The 26,593-nt window shown below is 51.7% G+C and overlaps 2 protein-coding genes across 4 annotated transcripts in view; one reads left to right on the top strand and one right to left on the bottom strand.

Annotated features, from left to right (window-relative positions):
- larp1 (La ribonucleoprotein 1, translational regulator) overlaps nt 1-4,518 on the top strand; it is a 131,036-nt gene extending 126,518 nt beyond the window's left edge. For all 3 annotated transcript variants that reach the window (XM_055642542.1, XM_055642541.1, XM_055642543.1), the window contains exon 20: nt 168-4,518. In XM_055642542.1, coding sequence (XP_055498517.1) covers nt 168-389 — 222 coding nt within the window. In that variant the 3' untranslated portion in view covers nt 390-4,518. The remainder of the gene's footprint in view (nt 1-167) is intronic.
- A 692-nt stretch (nt 4,519-5,210) lies between these two features.
- faxdc2 (fatty acid hydroxylase domain containing 2) lies at nt 5,211-25,747 on the bottom strand. The gene is made up of 9 exons (XM_055643371.1): nt 25,567-25,747; nt 24,980-25,027; nt 17,581-17,628; nt 15,008-15,099; nt 12,937-13,040; nt 11,591-11,725; nt 9,418-9,614; nt 7,158-7,324; nt 5,211-6,286 (listed from the first exon to the last, which is right to left on the bottom strand). Exons 2-9 carry the CDS (start codon nt 25,025-25,027, stop codon nt 6,133-6,135), a joined length of 945 nt encoding a protein of 314 aa, XP_055499346.1. The 5' UTR covers nt 25,567-25,747; the 3' UTR covers nt 5,211-6,132.
- Nucleotides 25,748-26,593: the final 846 nt, after the last annotated feature.

Below are 26,593 nucleotides of genomic sequence, written 5' to 3'. Positions count from 1 at the left end.
CAGCACTTTGTGTTTTGCTCTAGATTCCAGCATCTGCAGTCTCTTGTGTCTCCAATAAATAATTAATTGCTGTTTGTGTTTTAGCTCCCTGCCTAATTCCCAGTTGTTAAATTATTAAGTAGTCAGCTGAAAGTGGGCAATAGAATGAATGATTGTTCTTCTTGCAGCCTCCAATTTGCGATGAAGTTGGCCGCAAGCGACTTTCACAAGGCGGTGAGGAAAAGCGCCGCCTGCCATCCGTGTCTTCCACTAAAACCTCTGGTGCTGCCGGTGAGGCTGAGATTGGGACACCACTCCCCTCTGAAAGAATGACAGAAGGAGCTGACTCTCCTCCAAGCCTGGAGGATGCTTCTGCAGAACTCCAGGACATGGCGACCACAGACAAGTAGAGAGTGGACTCTGCCTCTCTAGCCTGGATCTTTATTTGAACCTTGGTATTGTCACCGCAATGAGCTACAGAAAAACTGGGCTGGATATCAGACATTCTTCAACTGGGCAGTGGGCAATTGAATCAACTGCCTGAAGTCTTGTATTCAAAGCTGGGTTCACGCCTTCACCCATATGAATGAATGTTGCATGAGAACAATTGTCTGAAATATAATTCATCTGCTTGATTTGGGAGTCGACAATACAGCTTTCACTCAGATATCCAAAAAAAATCAGAACCCCTCCCCAGCGGAGAATGGGATTAAAAAGATGCCTTATTATTGCCTGCTCCTGTTTTTTGAGCAGCACATAGTTAAATTCTGCTCACTCAACTAATGACTCTCCTATTGGCCTGCTAATGTTGATAAAATTATCAGTTCCTTATCCTGGATTTTGAATTGTCAAGGTTTTGTTTGCACCCGATTAAAGTAACCGCAGGCGGGATCGAATAGGGATGGTGATTTTAAACTGCAGATCCTATTGCGTGACAGGTACTCAGGCCTTGTTCCACTTGTTGGAATTGAACTTGGAACAGCCCAGCAGCCAGAGATACTGACATTAGGAAGTAGCTAGTGGTCCCGTGTTAAACTGAGCCAGGCCACTGCAGCGTATATTTGGCACAACTCCTTTGTTGCTACTCTCCAGTTGTGTCCTTTATTTTCCTCTACTCAAGCCAACAACACCTTGAAAAATTCAAGAGTTTGATTTCGTCGGGAGCTGATGAGCTGCTTGGAGTAGTATTGCTGAAGTTATATTGGGGATTGTCATTTTCAGCTGTCATGTGTTATGTAGGGGTGTCACAGTGCAGTTTTTTTTTGGTTTCCTGATAAAGTTGTGACCTGATGCCCCATTGATATGGTGTTGTCCTGAAACCACAACCCTGGAGCCAAAGCTGCATCTTGTTCACCATTGTCACTCTCATTGTGGTCTGTGGTTAGCAGTGAACGGGGAAAACATGGCGCCTTGCAATTGCTGCAGCTTTGCTGTGTCGCAATGTATTGGGATGTGCTGTTGCAAAGCTGGTGATCTGGGATTTAATATGTTGTGATTGCCGTGCAAGTATCTCCTGGGTGGGCTGAAGAGGTCCCAAAAGAGGAGCTGGAGATGAAAAATCTACTAAGGTAGCCTCTCTGGCTCCAGCTCAAATCCTGGGTCAAACGTTCCTCAAGGAGATCTCAATGGCAAAGGGTGTGACACTTTCAATGCGGAAAATTAATGTTCATTGTCTCACCCGTCCCCCTTCTCAGCCTGTTTCTCCCCTCCGCCTCCCAAATCCCCTCTCTCGGCCATCCACCTCCCCTCCCTCGGCACCTGCCCCATCCCTCCCGCACTCTCTTCCTGTCCCTCACACATTCAGCAGTCTGTTTTTCGGAATTGAAGTGAATATTTGAAGTGCCCTAAGTTGCGTGGGGTGTATTCCCATGAGCCTGGTCCCAGCTACAGCTGTACGGTCTGGCAGGCATCACAAATTGCAGCTTCTGTCTTCCTCTCCTCAGTGCTGAGCTCACTGAAGGGCTAAAATCCTGAAACCAAAGGTTTGGTCTGTGCCGTTGGATGTGATTTCTTCAGGCAAGCATTTGCTATCCATGCCTATTCTTACAGAGGATGAGTGGGATTGAACATGCTGACCAGGCACATCAGTGTACAGGGTGTGGGTGAAATTGGTGCAGGTTCCAACCCTGCATCCCAGGGCTGGTGGGCTTCTCAGTCGAACGTGTCCTCTGTAACCTCACCACGAGGAGATACGTTCTGAAAGTATCTGTGCTGTCTTTCGGGTGTGATGGAAGTAAACCTGCTTGAATGCAGAAGTCCAGATCGCTGCCTGATGCGTTCCAACTGTCAATTCTAACCTGACACTAGTTCTGTGATTTTGAAAACGCATTGTTTACATTTCACGATTCCAGTCATCCCATAAACTTCCAGGATTCCTGAAAATGATTCCCTGGAATCATAGGACTGTGATCATTCACAGGTCAGGGTTTCAACTACTTAACCAGAATGTTCATGCCTAACTGATGGATCTATTGTAACTGAAAGGCTGGAATGTTGGAGTAATTCAGGTAGAGATTCCTGAATGTGCAACCAGCAGTTATGGTGATGTGAAGCTGCTTTTATTTAATGAATTTCTTTCAAAATGCCTTTTGAAACAAGAACATTTTTATTTCAGGTGATTTGGAATATTTGGAGAGCTTATCTTTGCCGTTTAGTGAAATCACACTGTTGCAGTTAAAATTCTAGTGTGCGATTCATGGACAATTTGTATATAACGCAAGTCCACGAGCTTGTAGCTGAATGTCATTTTTTTTTTCTAAATAAGAATCTTCAACAATCTCATATTTGCCAAAGAAAAAAATCTGGGTTTCACAGATGCTAAGTGCAAGTCCGCTACAACACAAGGTGCTGTGGATTTATTCTGAGTGAGAGGCAGCTTGCAGAGACCCTACTAGCCTGCTTTCCCCATCATCCCTCTCATTCAGCAGAGTTAACATCTTCTCCCCATGCACCACACTCTCCTTTTCCACTGTGGCTCCTGCCCTCTCAGCCATATCTTGCTGCAGCCACTCCCGATTAGACAGAACCCCTTGACACAGCATAACGATGAGTGCTAACGTTGTTAAATGTGTAAAGTTAGAAACCCGCTTCATGCATCTGGCATACTGTGAAGTCCCTGCTGATAATTATCCAAGGGGAACTCGCTCGCCTCAGGAAGGTCAGTGAACATGGCAGGTGTGGGGTTCATTAAATTACACTTCCTCACGTTCGTGCACAGTAATTTCCTGTGCTGTTGCCCAAAGTGAGAGTGTTATCTAGTGTGGTAGAAGACGAACAGAAAGCAAACCATCTTTGCAACATCTCACAGATGCTGGGGTGTTGCTGGCTGCGTCCCGCCAGCTGAGAGGGCGAGTCTGACTGCAGATACGGCTCGTGGCATAGATGTGGCGGCTCCTGTCGAACTAAAGTTGAAGAGCAACTCTGGCGTTTAAGTACTCTGCAAGTTGATATAGTGCATTTGTATCTTTAAAACTGCTTTTAAAATTCTTGGCTTATTGATCTTGGGGGGTTTTTTTTGAAAGGGACAGAATGAAACGAGGAAGAATAAAATATTCTGGAAAATCTTAATCCCTTTGCTGATGCTAAGTTCTCAGGTCATTGGTGGCTCAGAAATGGTGCTGGATTTGGAGAGTTTCTTGCTCTGGTTTTCTTTTTGAGAGTTGTGGATCACTTGTTGTCTGCAACTTTCCACCAACATTAGCCCGCGTTTACACCGCTCACATTCCTTTTCATTTCAAGCTCCTGTCAGTTCACACATGAAGACAGAGTCATTGTTTACTTTTAATATATTCAACCGGAAATAAGCCTGTCAGTAAGTGTGGCAGGAGTGTATATCAATGTTTAATTTTAATCCATTTGTGCAACAGTCTGTCCATTCAGGAGGGGAGGGGTTGGGGGCTCGGGGTTAATCTCTACCAATGAATAGTGACTGGAGCACCATATGGCTTTCCCTTTAACACCAAGCTAGTCCTGGGTCGAGTTCCCATTATTACCGCTGCATTTGGAAATCTCCTACCCCATTGATTTGTGCTTCCAATCCTCTTCCTCTGTCAGCAGTGCTTGATTTTAGAAGGTCTCTGGTCTCACTTGCCAAGGATGTTGATAGGATATTCAGTTTTCAATACAACCAATGACCATTGATGGTTTGCAAGGGGGTACGGTGGTTTTATGAGCCAACAACAGGCCTGCAGTTATTCAGCAGTTTCATTGCTGAAGTAGAGATAGGTTGAGTGCCGCAGTGGAACATTAGACTGAAGTGAAATGCTCAGAGGCCTGTTAAAATGCTGGTGAATCTCCTTATGCTGGCTGCTGTTGTACTAAAAACTACCATATGCGCAGTTTTACCCCACTTTTAAAAAAAACTTGTAAAATACTTGAACAAGAGCTTGTAACATAAACTTAATCATTTAGTCTTTGCTTTTTAGTCTGATGTGGTTCTTTCTGGCTAGTGTTTTGCCCTTTGTAATTTGTGGTAACTCTGCTTTCTTTTTATATAAAAATCAATTAAAATGCACAAAAAATTAAAAAACACTAAAATGACATTTGTGAGGTTGTTTTTTAAAAGCATGAGTCACCTTTCAGTTTGTGACTAGCTACCTTCCTTTAGTAATGCTGCTGAGGTAAGCACATTTTGGTGTGTAAGAGTTCATCTTGTATGTGCGCCTTCCTTGCACCATGCCACTAATTTCCACAAATCCATGACGCCAGCCATTCTGCTGCAAACCCTTGCCAATTCTTTCCTACAAACATTTGAATTTTCACGCACTTTGGTGCATTTGGATATTTAGAACTATAGCAGACCTAGTGGGATTTGATCAAAGTAAGATGCTGGAAGAATCAGCTACCAGTGAAGTTGCAATATAATGTCCTTTGTCCTATTCTGTGCCCTGATGTATAAAGGAAAAGCTTCACCGCCATATCAATGTGTGCTGCCACTGTCAGGGAACTATGGGCTTGACCTCAAGCCCTTCTCTTCTGCAACATTCCTTAGCACCCGACCATTTGCTATATATGACCCCTTCATATTCGACTTCCCAAGATGTCAACCTCCCTCTTGTTGGGATTAAATTCTATCCGCCAACTCTGCCCAATTTTCCATCTCATTTGTATCTTGCTGTAACCCAATACTGCAGCATAGTTTTGTTGACCTGTATTAAATTATTCAGGCCTATATTTGTGCATGTCATCCTTTAAATCATTCATCCAGGCATCACAAATTCAATGGAATACTGTTATGGTTATGAATAATTGCTTTTATTTGTGAATGCATATGAGAATATATTAGAAGGAACTGATTGATAACAGCAGAAGCAGTGGTACCCAGGTCAGCCTTTATCAGATTGAAGTCATTGTATCTCAGACACATTCATTTCACCCGTGGTCACAAACAGGTCAAGTTCCAAGTCCTGTTGATCTTTTTGTAGAGTGCTAAAGTGCTCTGTTTCCCATCCCTCCAGTTACCTTTCGCCTCTCTCCTAAAGATTCCCATTATCATATACCAGCGCAGGCAGCTTTGGTGTCATCTCGTCTCCTGTTTTAGCATCCTGTTGCCTCCATCTCCACATTCACCAACCCTGCCCATCCTTCACCTCTCCTCTGCACAAGCACCCAGGGCCCATGTCTATCCCTGTGTTCTGATGGATTTTTGATGTGAAATGTCGATTATTCGATTCTCTCCGTAGATGCTGCTTGACCCGCTGAGTTTTCCAGCAGATAGTTTGTCTCTGTATTTTTCTACAATACTCTATGCTAAAATTTCACCCAGAACCACCTCAATAATCTGACTTCTCCCCCTTTGCCATCAGTTACTGGTGACCACCAGTGACACTGTGTGAAAGAATGCCTCCGTTCCTGCCAATGTCAGGGTTGGCCACTGACCATGGGACTGAATGAGCTTTACAAAATTCATCAATTCCCACAACAAACAAGAGATCAGGAACTAATGTACCATAGGGACTACATTAATCCTCTAGAAATTAAATCTGCAATAGTATGCACATAGATATTTAAACAACATTCTCTGTGTGGCTCTGGATCCGACAGCTGGGAGAATCAGAAATGGGCAATCGCTATCTAATCAAACCACAAAGAAATATTAATAAAGAAAAAGGTGGTGTTCCAGAGCCTGCGTCACCGCGTGGGTTAGTGCTGGTTTCATTTTCTCTTGGGGGAATCGGGAATAGTTTCAGACAGTGGGTCAAGGCCAAGCAGCAGAGTGTGGCGCTCATAGGCGCTGCTCGCTCTGAATGCTGTGTCGGTCTGGTGCAAGCGATCCAAGACTCCCAGCACCCCGAAACACTGGTTAAACCTGCAAATACACACCAGTTTATAGAATGAGTCAATGCCACATCACCTTAAAGACCTGAGATGAGGCAAAGTAAAACTTTTTAGCCTGTTTCCCCAGGACTGCTTCACAGTTCAGAGATTGGCTTGTACACCACAGCACAGGATCGATCAGGGCCCTTTGGCCCATTCCGAATATGATGCTGTCTTAATGTCGCCATTGTATCACCTCCATAGACAACACGTTCCACACCTACAACTCTATAAAAAACACCTTGCCCCACACCTCCCCTCTAAAGTGTTGCCTCTTTCACTGTAAAGCTATGCCCTCTTGTATTTGACATTTCCACCCTATCTATATATCTCTATGTTATACACTTTTATCACGGCCCCCCTCAGCCGCCAGTGCTTTGAAAAACAATTCAAGTCTGCCCCGTCTCATCTGCACCTTTACCAAAAACTCAACATCCTTCCTATAATGGAGCAACCAGAACTGCACACAATACTCCAAAATGCAGCCTGGCCAACGTTTATAGACCTATATCATGACTCCCTGACCTATAAAAGCAAGAATACCATTTGCCTTTACCCCATATCCACTTGTGTTGCCACATTCAGGGAGTTATGGACTTGGGCTCCAAGATCTCTTTGTACATGAACCTTCCCCCCTTGCATGTGCCCACCTTACACCCGTCACAATTAAACCATCTGCATTGAACCTACACTCTGCATCATGAGGGTCCATAGTTAACTCTGATCATCTGCAGCTACTCGACTGGAAGGCTGGTCCGTGGCGGGTCTCACACAACACTTGCCACCATGTTCCAACTGAACTCCACCTTCAAGGGGAGTAATCAGTCAGGAGACTCCGTCCCCACCCTCCCCACCCTGCTTACCGGAGGTGATGGAAATCGTGGAATTCTGGAGATGGCAGCAGTGGGAGGTGATACCCACAGTGGGAAATGGTGGATATTAACAGTGCCAGCGAAAACCACAGCATCACTGTTGCCACATGTGATCTCAGCAGGATCGGCCCCACCATGGTCGGCAGCATGTTGGAGAACTGTGGGGGGAGAGCAGAGTGAGTGAGTGATGCCAACAAGCAGCAACACAGACCCAGCCCGTCCCACCCCCAACACAGGGACCCAGCCCGTCCCACCCCCAACACAGACCCAGCCCGTCCCACCCCCAACACAGGGACCCAGCCCGTCCCACCCCCAACACACGACCCAGCCCGTCCCACCCCCAACACACGACCCAGCCCGTCCCACCCCCCCAACACAGACCCAGCCCGTCCCACCCCCAACACAGGGACCCAGCCCTCCCACCCCCAACACAGGGACCCAGCCCGTCCCACCCCCCCACACAGACCCAGCCCGTCCCACCCCCAACACAGACCCAGCCCGTCCCACCCCCAACACACAGGGACCCAGCCCGTCCCACCCCCAACACACAGACCCAGCCCGTCCCCACCCCCAACACAGGGACCCAGCCCGTCCCACCCCCAACACAGACCCAGCCCGTCCCACCCCCAACACACAGACCCAGCCCGTCCCACCTCCAACACAGACCCAGCCCGTCCCACCCCCAACACAGACCCAGCCCGTCCCACCCCCAACACACGGACCCAGCCCGTCCCACCCCCAACACAGGGACCCAGTTGTCCCACCCCCACACAGGGACCCAGCCCGTCCCAGGCCAGACACACCATGACCCAGCCCGTCCCACCCCCAACACAGGGACCCAGCCCGTCCACCCCCAACACAGGACCCAGCCCGTCCCACTACCAACACACTCACCCAGCCCAGTGCCACTCCCCACACACTCAACCCATCCGTCCCACCAACACAGGGGCCATTCTCCCACCCCCAACACACGGACCCAGCTTGTCCCACCCCCAACCAGGACCCAGCCCGTCCCACCCCCGCACACACAGACCCATTCCGTCCACCCCCAAACATTGTGACCCACCCGTCCCACCCCCCAACACAGACCCACCCTGCTTACCCCCAACGATGGGATGGGCCCAGAGGGACCCCCATTCCGATGGGAGCCCCATTCATGTTGCTTCCCCCAACCCCCACACAGGTAAAGTGTCCCGTGGACCACCCCCACACACATGACCCAGCCCCCCCAACACACCCCACCCCCCACCACAGGACCCATCCCCTTGTATCCCCCAACACAGGACCCCCCGTCCCACCCCCACCAGACCCAGCCCTCCCACCCCCCCACTTCCCGTCCCACCCCCAACACATACCCATCAAGGCTTTGTGAAATGTTACAGGGACCCACCTGACTACCCCCACACAGGGGGCCATGTGGCCCATTGTGACCCCCACAGGGGGACCCATGGGGGTGTGAGGCCAACACAGACCCAGCCCGTCCCACCCCCACACACAGGTGCAGCCGTCCCACCCCCAACACAGGGGCCCAGGGGATGAAGACCCCAACACAGGCGAGGGGGGGCCACGGTGAACACAGGGCCCAGGGGGGCCACCCCCAACACAGGGCAGGGCCCGTCCCACCCCCAACACAGACCCAGCCAGGGCCCACCCCTGACCAGGGGGAGTAGAGAGCCCGTCCCCCCCCCGGGCACAGGCTCGACCCCAGCCCTTCCCACCCCCAACACAGGGGCCCAGCCCGTCCCACCCCCAACAATGGGAACCAGCCCGTCCCACCCCCAACACAGGGGCCCAGCTGGTCCCACCCCCAACACCAGACCCAGCCCGTCCCACACCCAACACAGGGACCCAGCCCGTCCACCCCCAACACAGACCCAGCCCGTCCCACCCCCAACACAGACCCAGCCCAAACAGCGAGGGTCTCACACACACCCACACTGTGAAACCCCCAACACAGGCACTGCCTCCATGGCCAGACAACCACTCGGCCCATCGAGTGTCCTGCTGCCCTGTATGATTACTGCTGATTTGACCCAGCCCATCCCACTACTCTGGCCTCAACTGCTCAGTGCCAGTTCCCCAGAACCCTCGATCCATCCGTCCTTTCAAATATTTATCATTCTCCATCTTAAATGATCTAACTTTTGCTTGTGATTCCTGCTCCAGGACTCGTGCGATTTCTGCAGCTTTTGAATATTCTGGCAATGTCAGCATTGTCAGACATGGCCAGATTCATCCCCACACTGCTTACCACATGTTCGATGGGATGGGCGTAGAGGGAGATGATTCCGATGGGAGCTGTCCATTCATGGTGCTTCTTGTGAAAGTGTCGGTAAAGTGTCGGATGATGGAACAACCTGGCAGACCAATGTTGAAATGTTGACAATGCTGGCCAACAGTGACCATCGATCTGTGTATCCACACCTCCTCTGCCACCCCCACCCTCCCCTTCGGGGGCAACATGCAACAAATATTTACATCAAGGCTTTGTGAAATGTTAATTCCCCACCTGACTAGTTATTAAGGTTAACATGTGGCATTGTGACGGGGTAGGGGTGGGGGTGGGGGTGTGAGGCCTGGGCATGGGGGAGCTGGGTGAGGGGGGTGCAAGAGGAGACCTGGAGGACAGAGGGAAGGGGATGAAGACCATGGTGGCAGGGCGAGGGGGGGCCACGGTGAATCTCTGGAGGGGGGAATGGTGACGTTTTGGGCGAGGGGGGGGGGCACGGTGAGGGAGAACCAGGGGAAGCAGGGAAACTAGAACCATGGGTATGGCAGGGCTGACCTGTGAAAGTAGAGAAGAACACCTCCTCCAATCAGGCCGGGCAGCAGAGCTCGAACAGCACCCAGTGGAAGGTGGGCAGCTCTGACATGGTGGCCATTAGGAAAATGGGAACATGCAGCAGACCTGGGCAGCGACATGGTACACCACCGTCCGCACGGTACCATGCAGGTTGCAGCAGGCACCTGTGGAAATGGCACGGTCAATGTTCACCAACGCTCACTGTGCCCCTCACCATGACCCACCATCCATACAGCACCAGGCAGCTTGGCAATGTCCACCTGTGGGCACACGGCATGGCCACCAACACTCACCGTGCCCCTAACCATGACCCACCATCCATACAGCACCCAGCAGTTTGGCAGTGTCCACCTATGGGCACACGGCATGGCCACCAACACTCATAGAGCCCCCCCAGAGTAGGTTCACCAGACTGATTCCTGGGATGTCAGGACTGTTTTATGAAGAAAGACTGGATAGACTTGGTTTATACTCTCTAGAATGTAGGGGATAGAGAGGGGATCTTATAGAAACTTACAAAATTCTTAAGGGTTGGACAGGCTAGATGCGGGAAGATTGTTCCCGATGTTGGGGAGAAACCAGGAATTAGGTGACAGGAGTAAGGATAAGGGGGCAGTGTCGAGCCTGCACCGCCATTCAAAAATCATGGCTGATCATCACAGAGAGTATCCCGTACCTGCCTTCTCTCCATACCCCCCCTGATCCCTTAGCCACAAGGGCCACATCTAACTCTATCTTTTAGATAGCCAGTTAGATGTGGCCTCAACCTTGTGGCTAAAGGGTTCCAGAGGGTCATGGAGAAAAAAAGCAAGTACAGGATCTGAGTTGGATGATCAGCCATAATCATATTGAATGGCGGTGCAGGTTCGAAGAGCCGAATGGCCTACTCCTGCACCTATTTTCTATGTTTCTATGAAAATGTAGAATGGACCAGGCCTGTCCCTTGATCCTGATATCAATAGGAACTGACTCAGAGCCATGGGTAACCTTGTGCTGCAGGAATTTGGGATCAGCAGTTCACGTGAGGATTAAAATAAAGATCCAGCAGGTTTGTTGACACAACAGAGGTTGTTGGGGGTGGGGAGAGCGAGGCTGGTTGCCCATGGATACAGCAGTATCGAGGCCAGCTGGGAAATGGGCGGCCTGCAGCAAGTGGATGCATTTTGGGTTATTTAATACTGAGCAAACAGACACTGCAAATAGCAAGAAGCATACAAACTCTGACGTAGAGAGACCTTGGTGCATAGCTCCCTGAAAGTGGCAGCACAGGTGGATGGGGTAGTGAAGTTATTTTACTTGTTCCACAGGCAAGGGTGCTGGATATTGGACTTGGGACCATGTGTTACAGCCGGACAAGATGCAGGTTTGCCACACTGGCAATACCGTCAGCACCTCATTACAACAGACAGAGAGGGAGGGGGGGAGATTCAGCAGGGGGGGGGGGGGGGAAGAGGGGCAGATTCAGACGTTACAGAGCAATTGATCCGTGTCCGTGTTTTATGATGCACGTGTCCCGGTCCCGTGTCTGTAGTATGACCGTGTCCTGGTCCCGTGTCTGTAGTATGACCGTGTCCTGGTCCCGTGTGACCCGTGGCCCCCCCGCCCACCTGCCCACACCCACCCCTGCCCCCTGACCGCTGGTTGTGGCCGGCTTGGATCTTGTAGCGAGTGATGAGCTGCGGCTTCCCCGTCACGTCCACTATCAGCAACAGCCCGTTCACCAGCCAGAAGGCCAGGGTCGGAATCACCATCGCACCTGCACACAGGGAGAGAGGGCTGAGTGGAGGTGTGAGACCAAACAGGGCGGCGAATCAGGCACCGCACAGGCAGACAATCACCATGGCACCTGGGATGGAAAGGGGAGAGGGTAAAGGGAGGACAAGGGTAGAGGGAGGGGGGGGGGGGGTTGGGGGGGTGGGGGGGTGGGTGGGGAGGAGAGTAGAGGGAGGGGGGGGGGGTCGGGGGGGGTCGGGGGAGGACGAGGGTAGAGGGAGGGGCGGGATGGGAGGGAGGTAGAGGTAGGGGGATGTGGGAGAGTGGGTGAGGGGTGGCGAGGGAGGGGGGGGGGGGGAGAGGACGAGGGTAGAGGGAGGGGCGGGGGGGAGGGGATAGAGAGACGGGGGGTGTAGGAGGGGCGGTGTGTGGGGGGGGGAGAGTAGAGGGAGGACGAGGGGTAGAGTGAGGGGCGGGGGTGGGAGGGGGGGTAGAGAGACGGGGGGGTGTAGGGGGGGGCGGTGTGTGGGGGGGGGGGGAGGAGTAGAGGGAGGACGAGGGTAGGGGGGTACTGCTAGAAACTGAATGGAGGTGCAGGACCACACACTAGGATCTCACCCACTGTACAAGCAGAGTTGAAGTGTTTAATTATTTAGCCCCACGATCAAGTTTCTCCCGGCTCCGAGGGCTCAGGTTTGAGTGCGGCACTAAGTGGCATCACATTGAGTTTGACAATTTTAGGTAACACACCCTCCAATGTCGCCTGTGACCCAGCCATTTCCCACACTATCCCTCCCCCCTTTATCCCAGTCTCTGGCTATATGCTTCACTCCTCTCTCCTTGCCATACAACCTTGTGTCCCCTCTCTGGCCCTTTGTCCACCCATCTGCCAATCACCCCCCCCCCCCCTCCCCCCACCCCTCACCTGTACCCACCTATCACTTGCCAGGTTTTATCCCACCCCCACTTTTTCCAGCTTTCTCCCCCCCCCCCCCCCCACTACTCCAGCAGTCTGAGGAAGGGTCCCGACCCAAAGCGGCACCTCCTCCAGAGATGCTGCCGGACCCACTGGACTAACTCAGACTATACATTGGAGCAGACACACACAAATCTACAAAGCCATCCCCAGCCCAATGTTCCCACAACCCCAGCTAATGGCCACCTTCAGCCCTGCACAAACCCCGGCTAACCCCCGATGCAACTAATGGTCATCTTCAGCCTTGCATAACATCGCGCCCCCAGGCGCCTACTCACCAAAGATGAAGAGAAGCCATTCATTGCCTTGGGCGAAGCTGTAGGCCTTTCCCCACTGCGACTGCCAGAAGTCCCCAGATGCCCCCCAGAATTGCTGCAAGTGCCTGAGGATTTAACAATTCCAGTTAAGCATCAGAAACACCCTTCGGCTCACCATGTCCATGCCAGCTACACTAAACACACTGCTTGTGGGTTGTTTCCCCCTGTGCCTTGCTTGTTTAAGTCACAATCTCTCCTAAACACAGTGACTATCTGATCCCAGTTACTATCTGATCCCAGCGCAAACATTCCCCGCAGATCTCCCTAGCCTGGCAAAAGGATGACCGGCTATCCTAGCCATGCCCTTCATAATTCACCCGTCAGCCTTCTACATTCCACTGAGAATCACCCAGTCTCTCCACCCCCCCCCCCCCCCCCCCCCCCCCCCCCCCCCCACAGCCCCCCCACCCCCCCAGCCCCCCCCCACCCCCCAGCCCCCCCCCCACCTCACAGCCCCCCCCCACAGCCCCCCCCCCCCTCACAGCCCCCCCCACAGCCCCCAGCCCCCCACAGCCCCCCCCAGCCCCCCCCCCCCCCCCCCCCCACCTCACAGCCCCCCCCCACCTCACAGCCCCCCCCCCCCACACCCCCCCCCCCCAGCCCCCCCCCCCTCACAGCCCCCCCCCAGCCCCCCACCTCACAGCCCCCCCCACCTCACAGCACCAGCCCCCCCCCCCCACAGCCCCCCCCCCCCCCCAGCCCCCCACCTCACAGCCCCCCCACCTCACAGCCCCCCCCCCCCACCTCACCAGCACCAGCCCCCCCCCCCACAGCCCCCACCCCCCCCAGCCCCCCCCCCACCTCACAGCCCCCCCCCCCCCAGCCCCCCACCTCACAGCCCCCCCCCACCTCACAGCACCAGCCCCCCACCCCCCCCACCCCCCACCTCACAGCCCCCCCCCCTCACCTCACAGCCCCAGCCCCCCCCCACAGCCCCACCCCCCCCCCCCCCCCAGCCCCCCCCACCCACAGCCCCCCAGCCCCCACCCCACCCCCACAGCCCCCAGCCCCCCACCTCACCTCACAGCCCCCCCCACTCACCCCCCCCCACCTCACAGCACCCCCCCCCCCCCCAGCCCCCCCCCCCCCCCAGCCCCCCCCCCACCCACCCCCCCCACCCCCAGACTCCCCCACACCCAGCCCCCCCCCCCCCAGCCCCCCCCCAGCCTCACAGCCCCCCCCCCACCCCCCCCCCCCCCCCCCCCACCCACAGCCCCCCCCCCCACCTCACAGCCCCCCCCCCCCCCCCCCCCCCCCCCCCCCCCCCCACTACCCGCTCTACCTCATTCACCACATTCTCACAACTGTGGCCTTCTTCCCCCAGATCGCTCAGTACATCAATGCTCCCCACGTCTCGGCCATTTCCTCTGTCCTGCCAGAGTTTCACTTCCCAAAGTTAGCTCACACTTGGATTAAATTCCATCTTCACCGCTCTGCCCAGAATTCCAGCTGATCCATATTCCACTGTATTTACAGGCAAGGTCTTCACTGTCTCTGTGTGTATGTTGTAAACCTACTGATCACACTCCAGACATTCGTGACCACATGTACTCCACTTGTTAGACCTGCAGCCCACCCAGCCCTGCACAAGCAACCTGCCCTCTCTCCACTCTGTGGCACAACAACTCTCCAAATCCCAGAGTCCAAACTCAGCTCCAGCTGTGCTGGGGAGCTGCAGCTGGACACATCTGTATGGTCAGAAGGGAGAGTGGAGATGGAGGTCACCTTCCCCTCCCACAGGGCCGACATGCCACTGCCTTGCTGCACACTTCTCCCCAATAGAAACCAGAGCAGATTGCAGAGACAGTCTGTAACGGGGCACTGGTGCCTCTGGCTCTCTGCTCTCACTGCCGAACAACACCGGGGCGATAACACGATGCCAGCACATGGCAACAGCAGAGCCCTTCACGCTCATGCCCATTGTGATCAGTCAAGAGCCCACATCTCGTGCTAACTGGCCCATCCAGGAGACCACCATGCTGGGAGCCCACCCACCCACCAGCCCAGCCCAGCCCTGCCCTGGGACACTTACCATGTCACCGAGTTACGAAAGGCTGCAAACACAAAGAGGCCAGAGCCCAGGATAAAGGTAGCTTTCTTCACCGAATCCCAAATATGTCTCTCCTGCAGGCAAGAAGACAGGTGGCTTCAACGTACTGAGACTAAACGTTGGAAAATAAGTTCATCAGTAATAGGAGCATCCATTCCAAAGAGGAAGAAAGATTCTAAGGGGAGCAAGAGGCAACTGTGGCTAACAAGGGAAGTTAGGGATGGAATAAAACTAAAAGACAATGTGTATAACATAGCAAAGAGTAGACGGAAGCCAGAGGATTGGGAAATTTTCAAAGGGCCACAGAAGGTAACAAAAACTTTAAAGGGCAATACTGGTGAAAAGATGAAGTACGAGGATAAGCTGGCCAAGAATATAAAGGATGGTAAAAGCTTCTTTAGGTATGTTAAGAGAAAAAGATTAGTAAAGACGAATGTGGGTCCCTTGAAGGCAGAAAAGGTGAAATTATTATGGTGAACAAGGAAATGGCAGAAGAGTTGAACAGACTACTTTGGTTCTGTCTTCACTAAGGAAGACACAAACAATCTCCCAGATGTACGAGAGGGCAGAGGATCTAGGGAGACAGAGGAACTGAAAGAAATTTGCATTAGGCGAGAAATAGTATTGGGTAGACTGATGGGGCTAAAGGCTGATAAATCCCCAGGGCCTGATGGTCTGCATCCCAGCATACTCAAGGAGGTGGCTCTAGAAACCGTGGATGAATTGGTGATCATTTTCCAATGTTCTATAGATTCAGGATCAGTTCCTGTGGATTGGAGGGTAGCTAATGTTATCCCACTTTTCAAGAAAGGAAGGAGAGAGAAAACGGAATTATAGACCAATTCGCCTGTCATCAATGGTGGGGAAGATGCTGGAGTCAATTATTAAAGAAGTAATAACGGCGCATTTGGATAGTAGCAGGATTGTTCCAAGTCAGCATGGATTTACAATGGGGAAATCCTGCTTGACTAATCTGCAATTTTTGGAGAATGTGACAAGTAAAATGGATGATGGAGAGCCAGTGGGTGTAGTGTATCTAGACTTTCAGAAAACCTTTGATAAGATCCCACACAGGAGATTAGTGGGCAAAATTAGAGCACATGGTATTGGGGGTAGGGTATTGACATGGATAGAGAATTGGTTGGCAGACAGGAAACAGAGTAGCGATTAACAGGTCCCTGTCAGAATGGCAGGCAGTGACTAGTGGGGTACCGTAAGGCTCGGTGCTGGGACCGCAGCTATTTACAATATATATTAATGATTTAGATGATGGGATTAAAAGTTACACTAGAAAATTTGCAGATGACACAAAGCTGGGTGGCAGTGTGAACTGCGAAGAAGATTCTAGGAGGTTGCAAGGTGACTTGGACAGGTTGAGTGAATGGGCAGATGCATGGCAGATGCAGTATAATGTAGATAAATATGAGGCTATCCACTTTGGCGGCAAGAACAAGGAGGCAGATTATTTTCACAATGGTGTCAGATTAGGAAAAAGGGAAGTGCAATGAGACCTGGGTGTCCTTGTACACCAGTCACTGAAAGTAAACATGCAGGTACAGTAGGCATGAAGAAAGCTAATGACATGTTGGCCTTCATAACGAGAGAATTTGAGTATATGAGTAAAGAGGTCCTTCTGCAGTTGTACAGGGCCCTGGTGAGACCACATCTGGAGTATTTTGTGCAGTTTTAGTCTCCTAATTTGAGGAAGGACATCCTTGCTATTGTGGCAGTGCAGTGTAGGTTCACGAGGTTAGTCGCCAGGATGGCGGGACTGTTGTATGAAGAAAGATTGGAAAGACTGGGCTTGTATTGACTGGAATTATAGATGGATCAGAGGTGATTTTATGCAGGTTAATCCTAATGAGTGAGGTGATACATTTTGTGAAGGAGGAGGGCACCCAGTAAATGGTGGGGGCACTGAGAACTGCTGATGAACAAAATATACATTTGTATAAAATATCAAAGCACTGTGTGTATCTGGTCAGCACACTAGAGGATGGGTGTGATTGTGTTGGAGATAATGCAGGGGACATTCACCAGTGTGTGGCCTCCATTGGAGGACTTTAATAAGATGAGATTGTATGGAATGTGGAACACAAAGCCGTACAACACTGGACCAACCCGGCGGCCAAGTTTGATGCCCAGTTAAACCAATCCCATTTGGCTACACCTGGTCTATTTATACTGCCTGAGCTTTATTTCCCTGCAGATGATGGAGATATAATGTTATGGAAAACAGAGAGGGCAGAGTGCAAGAATGTTTTTCTCATGGTGAGGCTGTCTAAAACACAGGTTTAATGTGAGATGGAAGTTTCAAACAGATCAAAGGCTTTCCCCACTGAGAGTGGCGGATGTCACAAGATATGCCAGAGGTGGTGGTGGCAGAAAGGATCACTACGTTTAAGAGGCATCTAGATAGGCCTTTAATAGCCAGGACTAGCAGGATACTGAGGCAATGTAGGCAAATGGGGTTAGTACAGTTATGTACAAAGGTGGGGCAAAGGGCCCGTCTCCGTGCTGTAAATTCTGACTCGTGATGAAAGGTAATTCTGTACCTGTCTCCTTGGTGCTGCCCACTTAGGCTGCTCGCCCCAAACTTGCATCTGAGGAGCAGAGAGTGGAAGGATTATTTGTTTAACTACACACATGATAATCAGGTTCAGAGCAAATCCACGCGTGTGTGAGTCAACGCTTCTGACCTCCTGTTCCCAACACAATTATTCTGTCACATCGAGCCAGACTTCACTTGATATGGGTCTCAGACGATGAACATAGACGGAGTTTTACCCTTTGTTCTAGTTCTCCAGCCTCTTCTGATTCACAAAATAAAAGCAAGAGACAAAGCAAGACAAACTCTGTGGCATCGGCCCACCTGTGGCACAACCAGTCTCCCCACAGACAGCAGGTTCTCTCTCTCTCTCTCTCTCTCTCTCTCTCTGGGACCATGAGGAGGACCATGAAGGAGCTCCTGAGAACCAGCTGCCGGAATCTGCCAACAGCCCTCATGGCTAAATCCAGCAACTATCTGGCCACTAGCCTCTGTACCAGGTGCCCAAACGCATGGGCCTGGTCCAGCCAGAAGTCGAGCTGCAGCTGTGCGATCATTCACACATTGTGTGCAGCCTGCTGCCCTATGTACCTGGCCCCACAGGTGAGCTGGGTGTGTGTGGAGTCTGAACCCATTGCTCTAAGCAGCCCTGTCACCCAGTCCCAGCGCAAAGGGAAAGGGCTTCCGTGTGGACACACCCGTGATCATTAGGCCTTAATCTTCTTACAAAATCTAGTTAGTTTGTAATTTGGTTGGACCACAACATAGTATTAGTCAGTGATAAACAAACCATTTGCTGCTGAAGTTGGCATTTAATTAGGTAGCTAACTCAGTCTGGTTGAATGAGTTACTGACTAGAGAACATTTAAACAAATGAGGCTAAATATAATTTCTAAATCAGTGAATGACATCAAATGAGGGGGTAATCAGGACTGTAGACAACTGTGACAAGTTATAGATCAACATTAATAACCATGCACACCATTACATAAACTGAAGAGTCAACTTCAACAGCAGGCAACGAGCTGTGATAAGACAGAGAGGCCACGTGCAAGGGGGCAGGGGCAGGGAGTAAGGGGCACGTAGGGGCAGGGGCAGGAGGGGTAGGGGGCATGGGGCAGAGGGAAGGGGGTGGGGAAGGGGTAGGCGCACGGGTGGGGGCAGTGGTAGGGGAAGGGGTGGGGGCAGAGGGAAGTGGGGGCAGTGGGGGCAGAGGGAGGAGGGGTGGGGGCAGAGGGAAGTGGGGGGTGGAGGCAGAGGGAAGGAGGGGGGGGGGCAGAGGGAAGGGGGGGGGGGGAAGGGTAGGGGCCAGGGGGCAGATGGAAGGGGGGGCGGAGGGTAGCGGCATGGGGCAGAGGGAAGGGGGTGGGGGAAGGGTGCAGGGGTAGTGGGCAGGACCCGGGTGCGAGGCCGCTCTGGCGTTTGCCAAAAGCCCCAATTGACTCTTGCTCGGTCTGAAAAGCGTCTCGACTCGAAACCTGTCAGATGCTGCCTGACCCAGTGAGTTACTCCAGCACTGTGTGTGTGTGTGTGTGTGTGTGTGTGTGTGTGTGTGTGTGTGTGTGTGTGTGTGTGTGTGTGTGTGATGTGTGTGTGTGTGTGTGTCTATCCCGGGTTAGTCAGGACCATCACATGCATCGGATACATGTCCAACTGCCTCACTCACACCCGTCAAGGCAAGTGGACCGTGGCCGGTAACTCTGACCCGCGCCCGCCAACAGCAGCCGGTAAATCTGACCCCAGCCCAGACCAGCCCGGCCCATCCATCCCTCCCTCCCTCCCCTACCCGTCCCGTCCCTCTCCCTCTCCACCCCGCTCACTTCATCCCCTCCCTCACCGTCGCTGCCGGAGCTGCCGCGACCAGACCCGGAGCTGCGGCGACCAGACCCGGAGCTGCGGCGACCAGACCCGGAGCTGCGGCGACCAGACCCGGAGCTGCGGCGACCAGACCCGGAGCTGCGGCGACCAGACCCTGAGCTGCGGCGACCAGACCCGGAGCTGCGGCGACCAGACCCTGAGCTGCGGCGACCAGACCCGGTGCTGCGGCGACCAGACCGTGTGCGGGATCCGCGGTGGACGGGCAGTCACCAGTCACGTGACGCCGCCCCACCCCCCCCGCTGACAGTGTTGCACAAGTTGATGAGTCCATGACAGCGCCGGCCCTCAGCCACTTGGACCAATTGGGCCCCGCGCTAGAGTCATCTACTCTCGGCTCACGTAGATTCTCTCCTTCCCTCCCTCCCTTCTGTCTCTCCTTCCCTCCATCCCTTCTTTCTCTCCTTCCCTCCCTCCCTTCCCTCCCTTCTGTTCTCTCCTTCCCTCCATCCCTTCTTTCTCTCCTTCCCTCCATCCCTTCTTTCTCTCCTTCCCTCCCTCCCTTCTGTCTCTCCTTCCCTCCCTCCCTTCTGTCTCTCCTTCCCTCCATCCCTTCTTTCTCTCCTTCCCTCCCTCCCTCCTCTCCCTCCCTCCTCTCCTTCCCTCCCACACACACATAACGCACAGACAACTAACACACACACACACACACATCACGAACACACACACACACACACACACACACACACAACTGTTAGGATGGGGCTGAAGCCCAGAATTTAATGCCTTGATTGGTTTTTCGCCAATTTGGTTTTCCAGGATCTAGTTAATTAAATTACTTTTTTTTTCATTTCACAGTCACGAAAGCAAGTGGTATTGTAACTATGTATTTTTCAGAGGTTATCTACACATTTTGTTTGCTACTTGTAGGCTTACATGTATGCAATTGTATATTAAAATGTAGCTTAGATCTGTTTGGTCCATTAACTCGCAGGGACTTTTTAAACGCACATTTTGATTACTTTCCATTCTACCATAGAGATATAAAGTCTATAATAAACTTTATTTATATTTCTATGATTCTACAGACCTTGGCTGGGAGGCTAGGGCTCACCAAAAGTATTCCCAATTGGGCCCCGCACCTCCTAAGGCCGGCCCTGGTCCATGGTAGACAAAAATGCTGGAGAAACTCAGCGGGTGAGTCAGCATCTATGGAGCGATGGAATTAGGCAACGTTTCGGACCGAGATCCTTCTTCAGACTGATGTGAGGGTGGGAGGGCGGGAGGAAGAAAGGAAGAGGTGGAGGCAGTGGGCTGAGGGAGAGCTGAGATGGGGAGGAGAAAGTAAGGACTGCCTGAAATTAGAGGTCAATGTTCATACCGCTGGGGTGCAAACTGCCCAAGCGAAATATGAGGTGCTGCTCCTCCAATTTACGGTGGTCCTCACTCTGGCCATGGAGGAGGCCCAGGACAGAAAGGTCGGATTCGGAATGGGAGGGGGAGTTGAAGTACTGAGCCACCGGGAGATCAGGTTGGTTATTGCGAACCGAGCGGAGGTGTTTGGCGAAGCGATCGCCAAGCCAAGAGTCTCTATTGTTTTAGTTTAGAGGTACAGCACAGAGACATGCCCTTTGACCCACTGAGTCCGCGCCAACCAGCAATCTGCACATTAACACCACCCGACACTCACTAGGGATCATTTACAATTATACCAAGCTGATTTATCTACAAACCTGTACGTCTTTGGAGTGTGGGAGGAGCCTAGAGTACCCGGAGAAAACCCATGCAGTCACGCGGGGATCGTACAAATTCCATACAGACAGCGCCCGTAGTCAGGATCGAACCCGGTACTGAATCTCTGGTGCTGTAAGGCCGCGACTATACCGCAGCCCTTACTAATCAAGAATTTGTCAATCTCCGCCTTAAAAATACCCAGTGAATTGGACTCCTCAGCCATCTGTGGCAATTAATTCCACAGTTTCACCACCCTATGACTAAAGAAATTCCTCCTCGTCTCCTTTCTAATGGTGCATCCTTTTATTCTGAGGTTGTGCCCTCTGGAGAACTCTATCCTTTCAGCTACACCAGGCTGGTCAGAAAGGTGTGGCTGGTAGCTACAGTTCCTTGTGTCTACTTGGCCTAACACTACATACATTTCCCTTCCTCCTCCCCTCACTTTCTCTCCCACTGCTACCCCACTTCCTCCACTAAAAGTCAGTCAACCAGTTTCACAATTCGCAACAATGTATCCCTCTTGGGATCACATCATCCCGAGCCAACAATCAGTCCTTCAGTCAACCTCCCTCCTCCCTGCCTGATGCTGGCCCTGATTCGTCTTGGCCTTTTCCTGTTTCCTACTCCCCCGCACCCTACAATCATTCTGAGGAAGTTACCCAACCCGAAATATCACCCATCCATATTCTCCAGAGATGCTGCCAGACCCACTGAGTTACTCCAACATTTTGTGTCTTCCTTTGGTATAAACCAGCATCCGCAGTTCCTTTTTTGTTAGAATGTTTCCCCACTGTTCAGTTTGCACCTTAGTGCTGCCCTCTGGTGCTGAGGTTGTTGGCTGACGTCTTTGCTCTAGGATTCCTTTCAAGCCCTTTGGTTTGACAGGGTTTCCATCTCTAGCTTGCCAGCATGAGCCAGCTCTCGACCCCCTCCCCTCACCCTCAACATCTCCCCGCTCAACCCATTTTACCTGTCGGTCAGCAAATGTCTTAGAAAAATAGGTGCAGGAGAAGGGCATTCGGCACTTCGAGCTAGCACCTCCATTCATTATGATCATGGCTGATCATCTAAAATCAGTATCCCGTTCCTGTTTTCTCCCCATATCCCTTGATTCCTTTAGCCCTAAGAGCTAAATCTAACTCTCTTGAAAAGATCTAGTGAATTGGCCTCCACTGCCTTCTGTGACAGAGAATTCCACAGATTCATTACTCTCTGGGTGAAAAGGTTTTTCCTCATCTCAATCCTGAATGGCCTACCCCTTATTCTTAAACCTGGTTCTGGGCTCCCCCAACATCAGGAACATTTGTCCAAATATATAACATAAGAATGTTATATATTTCTGTAAGATCCTCTCTCATCCTTCTAAATTCCAGTGAATACAAGTCCAGTCCACCCATTCTTTCATCATATGTCAGTTCCGCCATCCTGGGAAATAACCTGGTAAATCTATGCTGCACTACCTCAATAGCAATAACGTCCTTCCTCAAATTAGGAGACCAAAATTGCACACAATACTCCAGATGCAATCTCACCAGGGCCCTGTACAATAAGGGGTAAACCATTTAGAATGGAGATAAGGAAACACTTTTTCACAGAGAGTTGTGAGTCTGTGGAATTCTCTGCCTCAGAGGGCGGTGGATGCTGGTTCTCTGGAAACTTTCAAGAGAGCTAGATGGGGCTCTTGAAGATAGCGGAGTCAGGGGATATGGGGAGAAGGCAGGAACAGGGTACCGATTGTGGATGATCAGCCATGATCACATTGAATGGCGGTGCTGGTTTGAAGGGCCGTATGGCCTACTCCTGCGCCTATTGTATATTGTCCACTTTTTAATAAAGGAGGGGGAACGAAAACGGGGAATTATAGGCCAGTTAGCCTTACACCGGTAGTGAGGAAGATGCTGGAATTGATTATTAAAGGTGTTATAGCAGCACATTTGGAAAGCAGTGACGGGATCGGTCAAAGCAAGCATGGATTTATGAAAGGAATTCATAAGGAATTCATTCTCTTGGAATTTTTTGAGGATATAACAAGTAGAATGGATAGAGGAGAGCCAGTGGATAAGTTCCCACACAAAAGATTAGTGTGCAAAATTAAAGCACATGGTATTGGGGGTAGGGTACTGACATGGATAGACTGGCTGGCAGACAGGAAGCACAGCGTAGGAATGAATGGGTACTTTTCAGAATGGCAGGCAGTGACTAGTGGGGTGCCGCAAGGCTCGGTGCTGGGACCCCAGTTGTTTGCAATATATATGAACAATCTAGACAAGGGAATTAAATGTGACATCTCTAATTTTGCGGATGTCACAAAGCTGGGAGGCAGTGTGCTATGAGGAGGATGCTATGAGGCTGCAGGGTGACTTTGATTGGTTGTGTGAGTGGGCAGAAGCATGGCAGATGCAGTATAATGTGGATAAACATGAGGTTATCCACTTTGGAGGCAAGAACAGGAAGGCAGATTATTATCTGAATGGTGTCGGATTAGGAGAAGGGGAAGTGCAATGAGACCAGTGAAGAGATAATGACATGTTGGCCTTCATTGTGAGAGGATTTGAGTTTATGAGCATTGAGGTCCTACTGCAGTTGTACAGGACCCTGGTGAGACTTCATCAGGAGTATTGTGTGCAATTTTGGTCTCCTAATTTGAGGAAGGAAATTATTGCTATTGAGTTAGTGCAGCGTACGTTCACCGGATTAATTCCCGGGGTGGCGGGACTGTCATATGCTGGAAGAATGGGACGACTGGGATTGGATTCGCTGGAATTTAGAAGGATGAGAGGATATCTTATAGTAACATATAAAATTCTTAGAGGATTGGACAGGGTAGATGCAGGAAAAATGTCCCCGATGTTGGGGGAGTCCAGAACCAGGGGTCACCGTTTAAGATAAAGGGGTAGGCCATTTAGGACTGAGGTGAGGAAAAACTTTTTCACCCAGAGAGTTGTAAATCTGTGGAATTCTTTGCCACAGATGGCAGTGAAGGCCTATTCACTGGATGCTTTCAAGAGAGAGTTACATTTAGCTCTTAGGGCTAAAGGAATCAATGGATATGGGGAAGAAGCCGGAACTGGGTACTGATTTTGGATGGTACACAAAATTGCTGGAGAAACTCAGCGGCTGCAGCAGCATCTATGGAGCGAAGGAAATAAGCGACGATTCGGGCCGAAACCCTTCTTCAGACTGATGGGGGGTGGGGGGGAGAAGGAAATAAAAGGGGAGGAGGAGGAGCCTGAGGGCGGGTGGTTAGGAGGGTGGGAGGAGACAGCTAGAGGGTTAAGGAAGGGGAGGAGACAGCAAGGGCTAGCAAAATTGGGAGAATTCAATGTTAATGCCATCCGGACGCAAGGTCCCCAGGCGGAATATGAGGTGCTGTTCCTCCAATTTCTGCTGTTGCTCACTCTGGCAATGGAGGAGACCCAGGATAGAGAGGTCGGATTGGGAATGGGAGGGGGAGTTGAAGTGCTGAGCCACCGGGAGGTCAGGTTGGTTATTGCGGACTGAGCGGAGGTGTTCGGCGAAACGATCGCCCAACCTCCGCTTAGTCTCCCCGATGTAAATCAGCTGACACCTAGAGCAGCGGATGCAGTAGATGAGGTTGGAGGAGATGCAGGTGAACCTTTGTCGCACCTGGAACTGACTGATGGGGGGTGGGGGGGGGGGCGAAGGAAGGAAAAGGGGAGAAGGAGGAGCCTGTGGGCGGCGGATAAGAGGGTGGGAGGTGACAGCTAGAGGGTTAAGGAAGGGGAGGAGACAGCAAGGGCTAGCAAATGGGGTTAGTACAGATATGTACAGAGGTAGGGCAAAGGGCCCGTCTCCGTGCTGTAAATTCTGACTCGTGATGAAAGGTAATTCTGTACCTGTCTCCTTGGTGCTGCCCACTTAGGCTGCTCGCCCCAAACTTGCATCTGAGGAGCAGAGAGTGGAAGGATTATTTGTTTAACTACACACATGATAATCAGGTTCAGAGCCAATCCACGCGTGTGTGAGTCAACGCTTCTGGCCTCCTGTTCCCAACACAATTATTCTGTCACATCGTGCCAGACTTCACTTGATATGGGTCTCAGACGATGAACATAGACGGAGTTTTACCCTTTGTTCTAGTTCTCCAGCCTCTTCTGATTCACAAAATAAAAGCAGGAGACAAAGCAAGACAAACTCTGTGACCCCTCTCCCCACAGACAGCAGTTCTCTTTCTTTCTCTCTCTCTCTCTCTCTCTCTCTCTCTCTCTCTCTCTCTTTATCCCGGGTTAGTCAGGACCATCACATGCATCGGATACATGTCCAACTGCCTCACTCACACCCGTCAAGGCAAGTGGACCGTGGCCGGTAAATCTGACCCTAGCCCAGCCCAGCCCAGCCCGGCCCGGCCCATCCCTCCCTCCCCTACCCGTCCGTCCCTCTATACCCCTATCCTCCACCCCGCTCACTTCATCCCCTCCCTCACCGTCGCTGCCGGAGCTGCGGCGACCAGACCGTGAGCTGCGGCGACCAGACCGTGAGCTGCGGCGACCAGACCGTGAGCTGCGGCGACCAGACCCGGAGCTGCGGCGACCAGACCGTGAGCTGCGGCGACCAGACCCGGAGCTGCGGGATCAAAGATCTTTGTGCGGGATCCGCGGTGGACGGGCAGTCACCAGTCACCAGTCACGTGACGCCGCCCCGCCCCCCCCGCTGACAGTGTTGCACAAGTTGATGAGTCCATGACAGCGCCGGCCTTCAGCCAGTTGGACCAATTGGGCCCCGCGCTAGAGTAATCTACTCTCGGCTCACGTAGATTCTCTCCTTCACTCCATCCCTTCTTTCTCTCCTTCCCTCCATCCCTTCTGTCTCTCCTTCCCTCCCTCCCTTCTTTCTCTCCTTCCCTCCATCCCTTCTTTCTCTCCTTCCCTCCCTCCCTTCTTTCTCTCCTTCCCTCCATCCCTTCTTTCTCCCCTTCCCTCCCTCCCTTCTGTCTCTCCTTCCCTCCCTCCCTTCTGTCTCTCCTTCCCTCCCTCCCTTCTTTCTCTCCTTCCCTCCCTCCCTTCTTTCTCTCCTTCCCTCCCTCCCTCCCTTCCCTCCCACACACATAACGCACAGACAACTAACACACACACACACATCACGAACACACACACATACACACACACAACTGTTAGGATGGGGCTGAAGCCCAGAATTTAATGCCTGGATTGGTTTTTCGCCAATTTGGTTTTCCAGGATCTAGTTAATTAAATTACTTTTTTTTCATTTCACAGTCACGAAAACAAGTGGTATTGTAACTATGTATTTTTCAGAGGTTATCGACACATTTTGTTTGCTACTTGTAGGCTTACATGTATGCAATTTTATATTAAAATGTAGCTTAGATCTGTTTGGTCCATTAACTCGCAAGGACTTTTTAAGCGTACATTTTGATTACTTTCCATTCTACCATAGAGATATAAAGTCTATAATAAACTTTATTTATATTTCTATGATTCTACAGACCTTGG

Source organism: Leucoraja erinacea, chromosome 11 (genome assembly GCF_028641065.1).
Source record: "Leucoraja erinacea ecotype New England chromosome 11, Leri_hhj_1, whole genome shotgun sequence".
Taxonomy (NCBI): domain Eukaryota; kingdom Metazoa; phylum Chordata; class Chondrichthyes; order Rajiformes; family Rajidae; genus Leucoraja; species Leucoraja erinaceus.
This window is presented reverse-complemented; position numbering and strand designations above follow the sequence as displayed.